This window comes from Miscanthus floridulus, chromosome 6 (assembly GCF_019320115.1).
Source record: "Miscanthus floridulus cultivar M001 chromosome 6, ASM1932011v1, whole genome shotgun sequence".
Taxonomy (NCBI): domain Eukaryota; kingdom Viridiplantae; phylum Streptophyta; class Magnoliopsida; order Poales; family Poaceae; genus Miscanthus; species Miscanthus floridulus.
Genome location: NC_089585.1, coordinates 87,168,157 through 87,182,178, shown reverse-complemented (window position 1 = coordinate 87,182,178; position 14,022 = coordinate 87,168,157). Strand labels below are relative to the sequence as shown.

The following is a 14,022-nucleotide window of genomic DNA, read 5'->3' as shown; positions in this document are numbered from 1 at the left end:
TTTTTGCCTAGGTTTTCACGATATGTACTGGTCCAGTGAGACCTCACTAGCGATTCGCCTAAAGGTTTAAACTGCAGAAACCGGGAGCCTCCTCCCTCCTCGGTCATACATAAGCAGTACACACATAACATCCTTTTGCATATTTATAAACCTCTTCAGTCATTAGCCTCCTCCAAGCTTCATCAGGTGCTGATGACGTACTGAGCAGCAAATCAAACAGTGCACATATAAGTTTCGAAACAACAAAACAAAGAGCTATCAAACGAATGGATCTGTCAGGTAGAACGAAATTAAGTACTTACAAAGAGCCAAATGATTCACATTTTTGGAGAGGCCTCATGCATATCAAGGATGAGGTGCTGGCAAAAGGTTCTTTCGATATTAAGGATGGAACCACGGCTAGATTTTGGGATGATGTATGGGTAGGTGCTAGGCCTCTGAAAGTTCGTTATCCATCTTTATATAATATTGTGAGAGATCCTCACGCTACAGTCTCAAAGATAATGAGCACTAGCCCTCTGAATATTTCTTTTAGGAGGGCTCTGGTGGGTAATAAACTTACAGAATGGCTTAGTCTAGTAGCAAGTATTTCTCATGTCGAACTAATAAATGGATCTGATCATTTTAGATGGAGTTTAACCAGCTCAGGTTCATTCTCAGTCAGATCCATGTATCTCAACCTTATAGATACAAATACATCTTTTCGGCATAGGAAGATTTGGAAGATAAAAGTTCCTCTAAAAATAAAAATTTTCCTCTGGTTCCTACAAAGAGGTGTCATTCTTACCAAAGATAACCTGTCTAGGAAAAATTGGAAAGGGAGTCAGAATTGCGTTTGTTGCAATGGGAATGAAACTATTCAACACTTATTCCTGGACTGCCCTATTGCCATAATGATTTGGAGGATTATCTTCTTTGCTACTAGTTTAACTCAACCTAGATCAATCAGCCACATGTTTGGTAACTGGCTGTCTAATCAAAATAAAAGGATTAGAAATTTGATTTGGGTGGGAGTGGCTGCTATGTGTTGGGCTATTTGGAGATGCCGTAATGATGTTGTTTTTAATAAAATAAAATCTAACTCTATTATGCAGGTCATTTTCAGGGGAGCGTACTGGTTACGCTTCTGGGCCCAGCTGCAGCGTGAAGAGCAAGCTAAGGACGCGCTCTCGACAATAAGCAAGAAATTAGAAGTTATTGCTCTAGAGATATCCAATAACGGATGGAAACAATTTTATTGTTTAAGTTAGCGTCTTGGTCATGTTATAAGACCTTGGCTTTCTTTTTGGTTTTATCATTATCTGTAATTTTGGGCTGTGTACATCTACGGATGTAGAGGCCGGATGTTTATCCATTATCTAAAAAAAATTAAAAAAAAAAAAAACACACAAATCTAACTTTTCAAATGCACGCGAAGCGCTAACCAAACAGTCCCAATATATCTCCTGCTGTTTTAGTTCCACCCCAAAATTAAGATATACAAATATTAAACTCCCTATAATAACACAGTATTACCCATACAAATTTACTATTTTTGCACTGTGACATACTCATTGACAATGATCGACGATGTCATATAAAACGATCAGATCTTGTTGAACATAATTGACGCGCCATGCTGAGGATGCAGCATAAGGACAGTGTACGGTGCGTGCGTGTACGAAGGGGACAGTCGGAACTCAAAGCGCTGGAGGATCATGCTCAAGGCCATCTTGGCCTCAAGCAGCGCAAAGTTCTGGCCGATGCAGATCCTCGGCCCCCACCCGAACGGGAAGAACGCCGGTTGGTCATCCTTGGTCGCCTTTGAGATCCCCTCAGCGAACCTCTCTGGCTTGAACTCATGTGCGTCATTCCCCCAAACATCAGGATTATGGTGGACGACAATTATGGGAAGCTCGAGGATTACCCCTGCAGGGTATGTGGTGCCTCCAATCTGCATGTCTTTGAATGCTCTTCGGTTTAGACTCACTGCCGGCGGGTACAACCTCAGCACCTCGTATAGTATCATCGTCACCTAGATACATAACACATTGACAACGTTAGCAGGTAATATAATGTGGAATGGGCTTGAAACAAACATGCATACATGTGTTTGCAATATATTTACTATATGTACTATGTAGTAATAGAGATATATTTACTATATGTACTATGTAGTAATAGAGATATATTTACTATATGTACTATGTAGTAATAGAGGTATTGCAAGAAAAAAAAAAGCACTTGCCGTTTTGAGTCGACCTAGGCCGTCGACATTGGGCTGCTTGTCCCTGCCGAACACGCTAAGGACCTCCTCCCTCGCGTGGTCCTGCCACTCTGGGTGCATGCCTAGGATGACGAGCGTCCACGTGAGCAGCACCGACGTGGCTTCCATCCCCGCGAAGTAGAAGAGCTTGCACTCCTCGATCACGTCCTCGGTGCTCATGCTCAGGCTGCCTTTCCCGCTCTCCATGTTCACTACAGCAGCCAGTGGCTTCCCCGAGTGCCAGTTGCACTCGGGGAAGGCCCAGTTGCACTCGGGGAAGCTTTCTCCGAGTGCAACACTCGGGAAAGACCCTCCCGGCTAATCCTCATCCGGCAAAGACGTCTTTTTCGAGTGCCGAAAATCATGCACTCGGGAAAGGATTTGCCGAATGACGTGCTGGCACTCGGGAAAGATTTGACGCCAGTTGGCCGACGGCCGACACCTGTTTTCTTTTTTTTATTTTCTTCCCCGAGTGCAACACTCGAGAAAGATTTTTGAATTTTTTTTAAATAATCTTTGCCGAGTGCCGCAGCTTCAGGCACTCGGCAAAGAAATTTGTTTTTTTTAAAAAAAATCCTCTTTGCCGAGTGCCACAGCTCAGGCACTCTGGGAAGCCACCTCTAAAAATTCTTTTTTTTGTTTTTTTCTTTTCCATGTAAACAACAAAGCATATATATATCACAAACCACAAATCAACAACAATATATCACAAACCACATTTATATATCACAAACGACCAAATTTGTCCGAAATCCACAATATATTACAAACCACACGTTCAAAAGTACATACTATTCCAAGTTCACAAGTTCAATACATAAAAATGACTCCGCAGGCAGCTCACGGCGACTGTGAGGGTTGGGATGCCCCAGGGTGCGATCCCGGCGAGTGTCCAGGTGGGGATGGCCCGACGTGCGATGCCAGCGACCCTCCGACATGGTTCGATGCCGCCCCCGATTGATGCTGCAAAAAAGAGGAGATTGCACGTGAGTGATAAGATAAAAATGTAAGGAGTTTAAAGAAAAGTTGAAAATTTCGGTAGCACCTCCCCTGCACGGGGAGGTTTCCAAAACCTGCAAGAAAAATGTTGGCACGAAGGCCGATAACCACATTTCCAGCACGAAGGCCGACACATCAACAAATCCGGCACGAAGGCCATCACTAGGTTTGACACTAAGCATGAGCAAGAAAGTAAAACATCCGTACTTATACTCACTGGAGTAGACTCTCGACGATGTGGTGTGGTGGTGGTGCAAGCAGCTGTGCTGGGATCTCCCAACCTTGTTGCTGCCCAAGTTGTTGTACGAACTTGAGCAAACCTTCTTGCTGGGCCTCCAAAGCTTGTATCCTCTGACGCTCGGCCTCCCACTTGGCCCGCTCAGCCTTTCGCTCAGCAAGCTAGGCCTCCTGCTAGGCCCGAAGTTGCTGCACCTCGGCCTGCAACATTTGACCCCAATGTTTCAATAATGCAGAGCTAAGGAACATAAAAGTCAAAGAACGACGAATGAAACTAGAATACTTACCTGGAGTGCCGCCGCCGCTGTCGGCCGTTGGCTTATGGGCACGCTAGAGCTCATGCTCGCTGCTCGTAGGCACTTGAGAGGAGGAGTAGAGCCCGTGTCGAGGATGCCGTCGCCAATGTAGAACCGCCCATGCTTCTTGCCTTACCCAATCCTCATCACTCACTCAGGATCAAGGCGCTCCTCGGTCCTCGGATCATAGTCCGGCCCGTGGACTAACCTTGATGCCCCCGTGTACGAACTGAGGCGGGTGTGGACGCTGGAGTTGGTGTACGCCTCTGGGCCCACATCCGGGTTGTACTCGATGTTGGACTTTGCCAGGCCCATGTGGGCCAGAGCATACGCCGTGAGTTGGCCAATTAGCTGGCCACCGTGCGCTGCCTCCTACAAGAAAGACAACAACATGTGGTCAGGAATCATGCAAAATTGAGCGCGGCTAGATTAGACAAATGGTGGAGACTTACATATGCCTTTTTGTATTTGCTGAGGCTAGGCGCTGCCCTGATGATGAGGTACACCTGGCATCATCATACGGTGCTTGCTTTTCTCTTGGTGTGCCTTCTACCAGTCCGCGTCCAACCATTTGTCCACTATATCAGCCCAGCAATCGGGAAAGGTGGCGCATCAGCTCAGAATCTCCTACAAGCCATTAGAAGATCAAATTAGGCATAGTTAATCTGAAAAGAGATCAATAGGAGATGTTTTCTATTTACCTGTAGGTACTGCTCCCTTGTCAGAATCTCTGTCTCTCTTCTTGCTTGAGTTCTGTTGATTCTTCTATTATGGTAGGTGGCGTTGTAGTCAATGTGCGCCTGGAGGCGGGACTCGTGATACAAGTCCGAGACACGCCTTTTACAGGAAGTGTAAGCCACCTGATACGCCCTTTCCTCCTGTCCCAGCTGGCATCTGAAGAAGTCCTGCATAAAGACACGAGGTATCCATTATTTTATTTCAAGAATGTCAAATGAATGCAATGAATTGAGGGCCGTGGAGCGAGAAAGGCTTACCCACAACTCCGTAATCACCTGATCCGCCAAGTTTGTGTGCCCATCAGTGGGGAAGAGGGCGTACTGGTCGAACGAGGGTATCTCTGGGTCCTCATCCTCCGACGTCCACACCAGGCCAGGGAAGTGTTCCCTGCACAGAAGTCCCAGGATCCCATTGACATTGCGAGCCTCGACCCCCTCCTCCATAAGCATCCAGTTCCTGCACAAGTGGTTAACAATAGTTATTATTAGCTCTTATTATGATTTTTCAACATATCAAATGAAGAACATATGAAGTTACTTACCTATCCCCCTCGGGTGCAAACAGTGGGCGGCGGTCAACAGGAATCGGTTGCTTCGGGAGCTGGCTAGGACCTCGCTTATAGGGTTTCGAGGCTGCAGAGGAAGTCGAACCCCCTGCCCCCTCCTCGGACGTGTGCAGAACCCCCTCCTCGAACACGTGTGGAACGACGTCGTCGTACATCTGCGGAACGGCATCCTCGTCCACCGTGGGTAGATGGACGTCGTTGTCCCTAGAAGAGCGCAAGGAGCCACGCTCGTGATCAGACGATGGCTCCCGCCTAGGCCTGCCCCTCGGCCCGCTCTGCCTCTGCGACGTCTCTGTCTCCTCAGCCACTGACGTGCCCCTCGGTCTCGAGTAAGTCGAGTGACAGCTTCTCCTAGTGGGCCCCATCACCTGCAATTAAAAAGAATAAACCAGTATTAGTCCAGATAAATGAGAAGTACTTAGCAAGGGATGCAAAATAAAGAAAATGTAATTACAAAATCACATAGTATTACATGTATTTCTAATATTCTTCATGATCGGGATTATCTGGACGATAGGTATCGTCATCACTATCAAGAGCCACGAAATCATCAAAAGCCTCATCCTCATCACTTTCATTGCCTAGTTGTAGTCCGTCAAGCATTTTCAAGTCTCTCGGATCATGCACCTCATCTGCAGCTTCCTCGTCAACAACCCATTCCTCGTCTACTTCCATTTCAATCTCTCCGGTTAAGTCTATCTCAAGCATCCCTGGTAGCCCCTCGTCTTGTTGATAGAACTCCCCGTCATGCGTGGGTGGGTTCAAGTTGTAATCATCATCGTTTGGGCGAGGTAATTTACCATGTGGTGATACCTTGTGCACAATATACCAACCCTGAAGACGTGGGTCGGTTTTGCAAGCATATGGACAATAATAAACTTGCCTAGCTTGTTGAGCCACAATATAGACATCGTCTCCTTCATAGAAGGAATCCTGTCTAGTTTCGACTATCCCAAGTTTGGAGGGACCGGAGTCAGGCGCGCCGATTTGCCGCACTGGTGCGGCAACGATGGAGAACACTGCTCCTAGGTAATCTTTCCTCCTCCTTTCCCTTGTTTAATTGTGGTGACCACAGTTCCCTTGATTTGGTGGAATCGATTAGCTGTGCATGTATACACTTTGATTTGGAGTTTGATTTACTGCATGGTAGGGATGGGATGTTTGTGCTAGAGGTTAAAGTCCAAGGTTTTGCTTCCAAAGATTCTGCTAGTAGGAATCACCAAAGTTCCTTATTGTTAGAAGGGCTCTGTTTTCTTTCCTTACCTTTTGTTCTGGAAATCAAGAAAAAAATTGTTTCTACTTATACTTGCTCCTAGTGTTGTTGTAGTGCTCTTGATCTAGCAAGATACCAATACTTCCAGTGACACCTTTTTAAATGTATATTTTCTTATACTGCAAAGGTAATGACATTTCAAAATATGGATTGTGACAGGCCAAGAAGGATACAGTGGACAAGGTTTGTGAAATTGTGAAGAAGCAGCTTGCTCTTCCTAACCACACTGAAGTTTGTGGTGAATCCAAATTCTCTAAACTTGGCGCAGATTCACTGGACACGGTAAATCACAATATTTCTTGCTGATGCCATCTATATAGTCACTTTTTAAATGATTTTGTGATGGAAATGTATGGTTGTTAAATCCGTTAATAAACTTAGCCTAATGCAACTACATTGTCCCATTTTTTCTTTTTCCTGAATAATTAGATAGACTACAAACTGTATGTAAGCTATGACCTATCCACTTCATACTTGGGAGTTAGGAACTTTGATATAACCACTGTACTCCATACTTACGCCTTCAGGACATTGTTAGCCAGTCTGTAATTTGTATTGCCTATAAGGACCAAAGAAGCGCTTCGAAAGAATGTTATGCCTAGTATCATAGATAATGCGTACTCCCTCCCTCCCTGGATGAATCAACTTCTAGAGTTGTCATAACTCAAATCTTTCTTAACTTTGACCAATTTTATACAAAAAGGTACTAACATCTCTGACAACAAAAAAAAACATAACATGAAAATATATTTCATTTTGTATCTAACTATACTAATTTTGTGTCATAAATATCAGACTTTTTCTATCAAATTCAGCCAAACTTAATTAAAAAATAGACTTAGGATAACTCTAGAAATAGATTTATTCAGGCCGGAGGGAGGGGATCTAATTTGATAGACGAATGCTTGCTATTTTGGATATTTTTTTCCTCAAGATTTTACTAAAGGTCCTTCCAAATTTGTCATAGGTTGAGATTGTCAGCAACCGGTAAGTCCTTATGGTCTCTAATCCAGTTATTAAATGTCTTAGCAATGTTACTAGTTATATAGTCACACTTAATTTCTAGATTGAAACCACACCTGTACCATAATAGCTTATGATTGGCCTGTAACAATTGCACTGATGTAGCTGATTCACTTATCATTTTTGCTATATTGTCATAGAAAATCTCCTCTGTGTAAGCCCTTGCAGCAGGATATATCTAGCCAAACCCTCTAAATCTCTTCTTGAAGTTTCTGACCATATGATAAAAGCATTCCCTTTGCTCTGCATTGGAGAATACATTCTTCACTGCATTCTCCAAGCCCTTGCAAGCATCCGAACAAATAGCAAGGACTGGAAGATCACCTATAGCTTTCTTTAATTGTTCCATGAACCAAGTTCAGTTATCTGTTGTTTCCTGAGCTATGAAGCCATAAGCGACTGGATACATCCAATTGTGACCATCAACTGCTACTGCTACAGCCAAATGACCATTCCACCTCCCATTAAGTGTTGTAGCATCTACGCTCAAATGAGGCCTACAACCTTCCAGGAATCCATCAATGCATGGTTTCAGGGCATAGAAAAAACGGTGGAAATATATCTCACCATCTACCTCAAGAACATCGATCTGAACGACACTCCTAGGACTCCACTTCATCACCTCGGCCTTCCACCTAAACAATAGCTCAAAGCTATCTGACCATTTCCCATAAATCTCTTCAAGAGCTATTTTTTTACCCCGCTGTACAGTGTCATATCCAATTATACACCTATGTATTGGGTTTGTCTCCAACCTCGTTTTCAGTTCCTTGGTACCAATGTTTGGTTCAACTCTAAGGATATCCATAGCCCTGCTAGCTACCCACTTGCAACTTGGAGTTGTAACCTACATCCTCTCACTAGACACACATTCATGTTTATCAACTAACACGGTTACCTACAAAACACAAAAAAAAATATTAAATTACATAACAAGATGAATGATTGAATTAAGTGATACAAAAAATATTTTACCTCCATAGTAGCGCTGCCATCTAGTTTCGACCCATTTATCCTCCAAGGACAAGGGCCCATCGATTCATCACCAGACTTGCAAAAACCCCTATATTTCTTCATAGTTGACTTCTCTACTCCTAAATGGAACTCCTTCTTGATGGCATATGTCCGCACTGCCAGCTTGAACTCTTCCATTGTTGGGTACTGTGTCCCAACCTCCATTGATGGGTTGTTCTTATCATATGAAATGATGATCTCACCCGGTACGGCATCATTAGTAGGAATGGCAGCACCATCAACATCTTGACCAAGCTCATTATCATTGCCTTCTTCATCCATTCGATGATCAAATGCTTGTGTAGGTATATTTGGTGTGCCCTCATCTCCCAATCCCAATAGCTCACACATCTGACTCTCGCTCATAAGTTCAATTCGACCTTCATCATCAACTGTCTCAACTATCTGTATGGTAGACCAATCAACTCTTTCTGTATTTTTGACATCATTTACTAGGGCTAGGGCAGCAGGCCCCGACATTGCCTCAACATCCATGGCAACCGCCCCAGTGTGGACATCTTCAGCTGGAGGCTCTTCCTCCATGGAGGGCAGATCACCGACGTGGGGGAGGGAGAGGGCCAGCGGGCACCGGTGTTCTTGCGTAGGAAGGAGGAGCGTCGGTGTTCTTGCGACTGCGCGTATACGGAGTAGATGAAACGACGAAATCCAAAATAGATGAATCGATACATTGCTAGCCAATTTCTCTTGCTGAAGGGTAATAGGGTCAATACGAAAAATACATGTATTTTTAGATGACAAAAGAGATTAAAAAGAAACAAAAATGTCATTAGAGCTTATTGTAATTGTTTGGAGTCCTATTTTGGAGAAACAAACGTTAGGAGTCCTATTATAGAGAAACACAACATTTGGAGTCCTATAATAGCCAATTTCTCGATTGTAACTAACTGGCACTATTTCATGAGGTAATTGGTGTTATCCGAAAATCCTCAAGTCAAAATGAAGATATAAATGATTACTTGCCAGCATTTGGTTTTGGTGCCTGACGAGGTCTAGCTTTGGAGGATTTATTTGCTTTAATTTTGACTTTATGTCCTAGCAGATCAGTAATATTTGGGCTCCTAAGTAAATTGCTAACTCCTTGAATGAACCCAGGACTAGTCATAGTCCATTCGATTGACTCAGTAGTATCTCACATCCCACACATAGGGAGCCCTTCTTTTTACATACAAATAAAAGAAGGAAAATTATTAGGAACAATAGATATTAATCAGGAACATGCATCTGAAAGTTTAGCATTAGTGTCTTGGTGAGTTTCAGAATTCAGAGTTTAGTTACTCGGATTTGCACAATATTTCATTACTTGGGATGCTTGATTAGTATATTGACTTTACTTGTATCTTTCTAATTATTCGAAATATTTTTACTTATATAGTAGATGACAATCATGATTTTTGATATGTGTATAAACCAATATACTGAGAAATAATCTTTGATATCAATGTTATCAATTTCGCCACACCTAAATTTTTTTCCTTCCTCCGCCACTAGTCCATGTCCTCCATTAATAGCTTTATCTTGCGCCATATCTCATACTTGTTCTTGCTTTATCTACTGCAGGATGGGTCGCAAGAAGGTGGTTCGCCCTAAAGATGAGTCGGGTAATGGAGATGCTTCTCTGCCTCGCCCCAAGAGAGCGAAGCAGCCCACTGCTAAGCCTCCACGCAACAAGTGCAAGGTGTCAGCAGGACGTGGCAAGAACTCCTTCCGCAAAGCAGCGGATGACTTGTACTTGCCCAATGTGGATGTCGAGTTGGTTCCTGTGACTGAGCAATTGTTCACCCATCCGGGCGATCGGCGTTTTATGGATGACGTTCATCCGCCTCGCCCTAAGGACTATTTTAGCAACCAAGGAGAGGTCTTTGGCAAAAGGTTTGAATGTCCATCTGAATCTCGAGATGCTGATTTTCGTGATCCTCGCTTTGGGACTGTCTTTTAGCTGGACTACTATGATTCAATGATCCTTTCCAAGAGTCAGCCAGTGGTTTTACAAAAGTACATTGATTGGGATCATTGTGTCAAATTGGGTGATCCTGAGATGACTAGAGCTCTTGAAATGTTGGAAAGGCGTAATTTCAAGAATCTCATGACCATTGCACAGTTCTTTGCTACTGTTTGGTATGAGAAGGCCACAACTGATCATTATGGTTATATGCATTTCTCCATTGAAGGTCAGCCCTATTATGTCTCTTATGCTCGCTTTGGCAAAATTCTTGGATTTGAGTTTGATGACATAGACAAACATCGTCTTAATTGCAACCCTCACCGTGACATTGATCTTTCTTTTGCTTACAATGAGGATGCTACTGCCAATGACTTCTACACCGTCAACAACATGAGAAAGGTTTATCGCTATTTTAATTTGTTGGTCCGGCAAACTTTGGTTCCCAAGATTGGTGGTGCTTCAGTGATTTTATCTTCTATGGGTCCCTTCTTGAAAGCTTTTTAGGAGGGTAATGAGGAGGATTTCAGTGCTTTTGGCTTTATTTATAGGCAGATTCAGTTGACATCTTGGGATCCTAAGAAGTCCTGTACTCATGCTCCCTATATCATGAAGATGATTGAGGTAGTCACTCAGAAGGAGTTCATCAAAGAAGTAAGCCATGAGCCTTACCAACCTATGAGAATTAGTGAGACAACAAAGAGGAGAGGCCGCAAGCCCAGTCAACCTCGGCCTCAGTCTGTGCCTTTGCCTTCCTCCTGTGCCATAGCTGTAGCTTATCCTGAAGACGTCCAAGGTCTTCTCTTGCAGGGTATGCGCTCTGTGTTTGGGATGTCCATGGACATCTATGAGGCCAACAGAGAGCACCACAGGTTTGTCCAGGAGGAGCTTCACCGCGCTGAGGTCCAGCGCAAGATGATTGCCGAGCACGTAGGTGTGACTTTGTCCCTAGTTCGTCCTCTACCTCCAGCACCTCAGCAGCTCGAATGGTGGAATCCATTGTTTCAGTAGTCTTTTGTGCAGCCACAACAGACATAGTTTGACATCCATGAGCAGCCACAGGCCTCGTCCCATGTTCAGCAGGGTGTTGGTGGCAGCTCATCCTCTGGATGGGCTTCCGCCACCTATGGTATAGCTGGTCACTTCTTCGGGCCTGCCTTTGACGTTCTCTACTCCGCCTCCTATCCTTCTACTTCCAGTGGACAGCAGCCCGATGAGACCCAGGAGGATGACGGTGTCAACCCTTCTACTTTAGGTGGACAGTAGCCCGGTGAGACCCAGGTGGATGACGGTGTCAACCCTTCTACTTCCGATGGATAGCAACCCGCTGAGACCCAGGAGGATGACGGTGTCAACCACGACGAGTGAGGCACACGTGTTCTTCAATGACATCTTTCTTTTTGGTGCTTGACGCTAGAGGGGGAGAAAATATATGTTTGCCTCATTTATCTATATGCTATTTATGTATGGACCTTGGACTTGTATCATGATCTATATCTCTTGTTGACTTCTATCTATATTTTGGGCTTGTATGACTATATATTGTGATGAACTATGTGTGATTTTTAGTTGGTACTTAATGGTTGTAAGGACATGTTAATGTTAGTTTGCTTATCTAATATCATATCACTTGTGATGGTGTATGCCTTCATTTATTTGTTGTGTGATATCCATGTCATATTCATCATGATTATTTTTGTGACACCTTTGCACACCTAGGAAAGCATGCATCTATATGATTTGTTTCCTAGCACTTTCACTAAAATTGTGCATATATATGTGGCCTTTTATGCCAAATTATAGATTCAAAACATATATGCATATATTTAGGGGGAGCTTGTCATATCCAAAGTGCCAAATTGTGAGCTTTATATGTGTTGTTATCAATCACCAAAAAGAGGGAGTTTGTAAGTGCAACAAATCCTATTTGTGAGTTTTGATGAATATAATGACAAAGCAATAAAGAGCTAAGGATGTTTCGTGAGATTTTCATTTAATCATCGATGTGAAAAGTCCAAATGAGAAATGGGAACCCTCAATTATTACTTCAAAGCTAGTAAGTCATGCTTCAACTTGAGATAATTTCATTTTATTTTAACTTCTCTTGATCAGTGATAGGATGCCGTACTGTATAGAGGCCGGGATCGAAATTATATCACTTGCAGGTGTCCTAAGTGCTCAAAAGATCAATTCTATTTTCTCTAGACACCTTCCTAAAATCATCCTTGACTTATATTTTCTGGTCCAAGCTAGCTTAAAAATTCTTCTCAGCCAAAAATTCCTTTTCCTTCAACAAGAATTTTCGAAAGCCTACTCTGAAATTTCTTGCTTAGCCTCCTTAAATTTCCAGAGCACCCCTCTCTGTTGAAGACCGCAAATTAACTGGAATTTTATCCCTCCCAAGCAAGAAATTCAACAAGAATTTTCGAAAGCCTACTTCTTTGAAATTTCTTCCTGAGCCTACTTAAATTTCTAGAGAACCCCTCTCTATTGAAGACCGCAAATTAACTAGAATTTTATGCCTCCCAAGTAGAAAATTCCAGTGTGGTAGTCTTCCTGGTTCGCTGTCTTATATTCATTTTGGCAATGCCTTTCTTCCCGGCCTTCTCACTTGACAAGCGTCATGCTACGGCCTCCTTTACCATTGCCGTGCTGCTACAGAGCCTCTGTTGCTAGCTAGCTGCTCCTGCTTAATTTTATTCTCTCTGTGTTTATTTATGATGAAAAACACTGTTGCATGGTAACAACCGAACTAGTTCAATGGCATTTTAATAGAGTTCGTGGCATTATCTCTGCGAGTATATCTACTCAGTTACAGAATATATAGCTAATGAACATACAGTATGTTTATGCCAACTCCAACACCAATAATTTATTCCATATATATATAGTTATTAATTACTCAGTTCTAGAATTTTACACCAGAAAGCAACCAACTGCAAGAGTTAAACATATACATCCACATGCTAGCTCCTATCTCTACCAAGTATATATATCATACATATCAGATTCCATTTGCTTGAATTTTAGCACCAGCAAATTAAGCAGTTGAGGAGCTCACCTGCACAAATAAACAACAAGTTAAGCAGTTTGCTAAATCACCTTGTTCTAAAAAAAATCACAGGGCATATTCAAAACTCACATTAGCATTATTTTGTGTGTACTTGCCGTTTTCGGTGTCTTTTTGCCATGGGGCCATCCTCCTTATGACCATCTCTTAGGTATGGTGTTAGTACGTTCGCTGAAATCTTAGGGAGGATGGAAGTATCGAAAGGAGGGATTTCATTAGATTGATAATTGAACTCTTTCTCCTCCCCTTGATTTTCAACTCTGACAACCCTCTTCTTCCCAGAGAGAACCACTCGTCGTCTCTTGTTTCTAGTGTCACGCACATAGAAGACTTGGAAAACCTGACTTGCGAGTACAAATAGAAGCTAGATCGAGTAATTAAGCACGAGCACACACCCTGTTGCATAGACCGAGATAGAATTAAGCACACGGATTCCATCACGCATTTGTAATTTGATCATGGTCACACAATCCCAAAAATTAATTACAATGCTATTATTAGCAAATTTGGTCGTTGCTACCTTATCCATCGAGCTGAGCTGAGCACACGCCCCAGGCAGGACCGGCGCCTATGTGGTTGTTGTCGGTGGACAGACCGTATGC

At 43.1% G+C, this 14,022-nt stretch overlaps 1 protein-coding gene and 2 pseudogenes across 1 annotated transcript; 1 reads left to right on the top strand and 2 right to left on the bottom strand.

Moving 5' to 3' along the window:
- Positions 1-1,585: 1,585 nt before the first annotated feature.
- Positions 1,586-2,452, bottom strand: LOC136460787 (cytochrome P450 CYP72A616-like). Its single transcript, XM_066460358.1, has 2 exons — positions 2,228-2,452; positions 1,586-2,014 (listed from the first exon to the last, which is right to left on the bottom strand). The coding sequence occupies exons 1-2, from the start codon at positions 2,450-2,452 to the stop codon at positions 1,586-1,588; spliced, it is 654 nt and encodes a 217-aa protein (XP_066316455.1).
- Positions 2,453-3,085: 633 nt separating this feature from the next.
- On the bottom strand, positions 3,086-4,296 carry LOC136460786 (uncharacterized; annotated as a pseudogene).
- A 5,673-nt stretch (positions 4,297-9,969) lies between these two features.
- LOC136460785 (uncharacterized) lies at positions 9,970-11,616 on the top strand (annotated as a pseudogene).
- Positions 11,617-14,022: the final 2,406 nt, after the last annotated feature.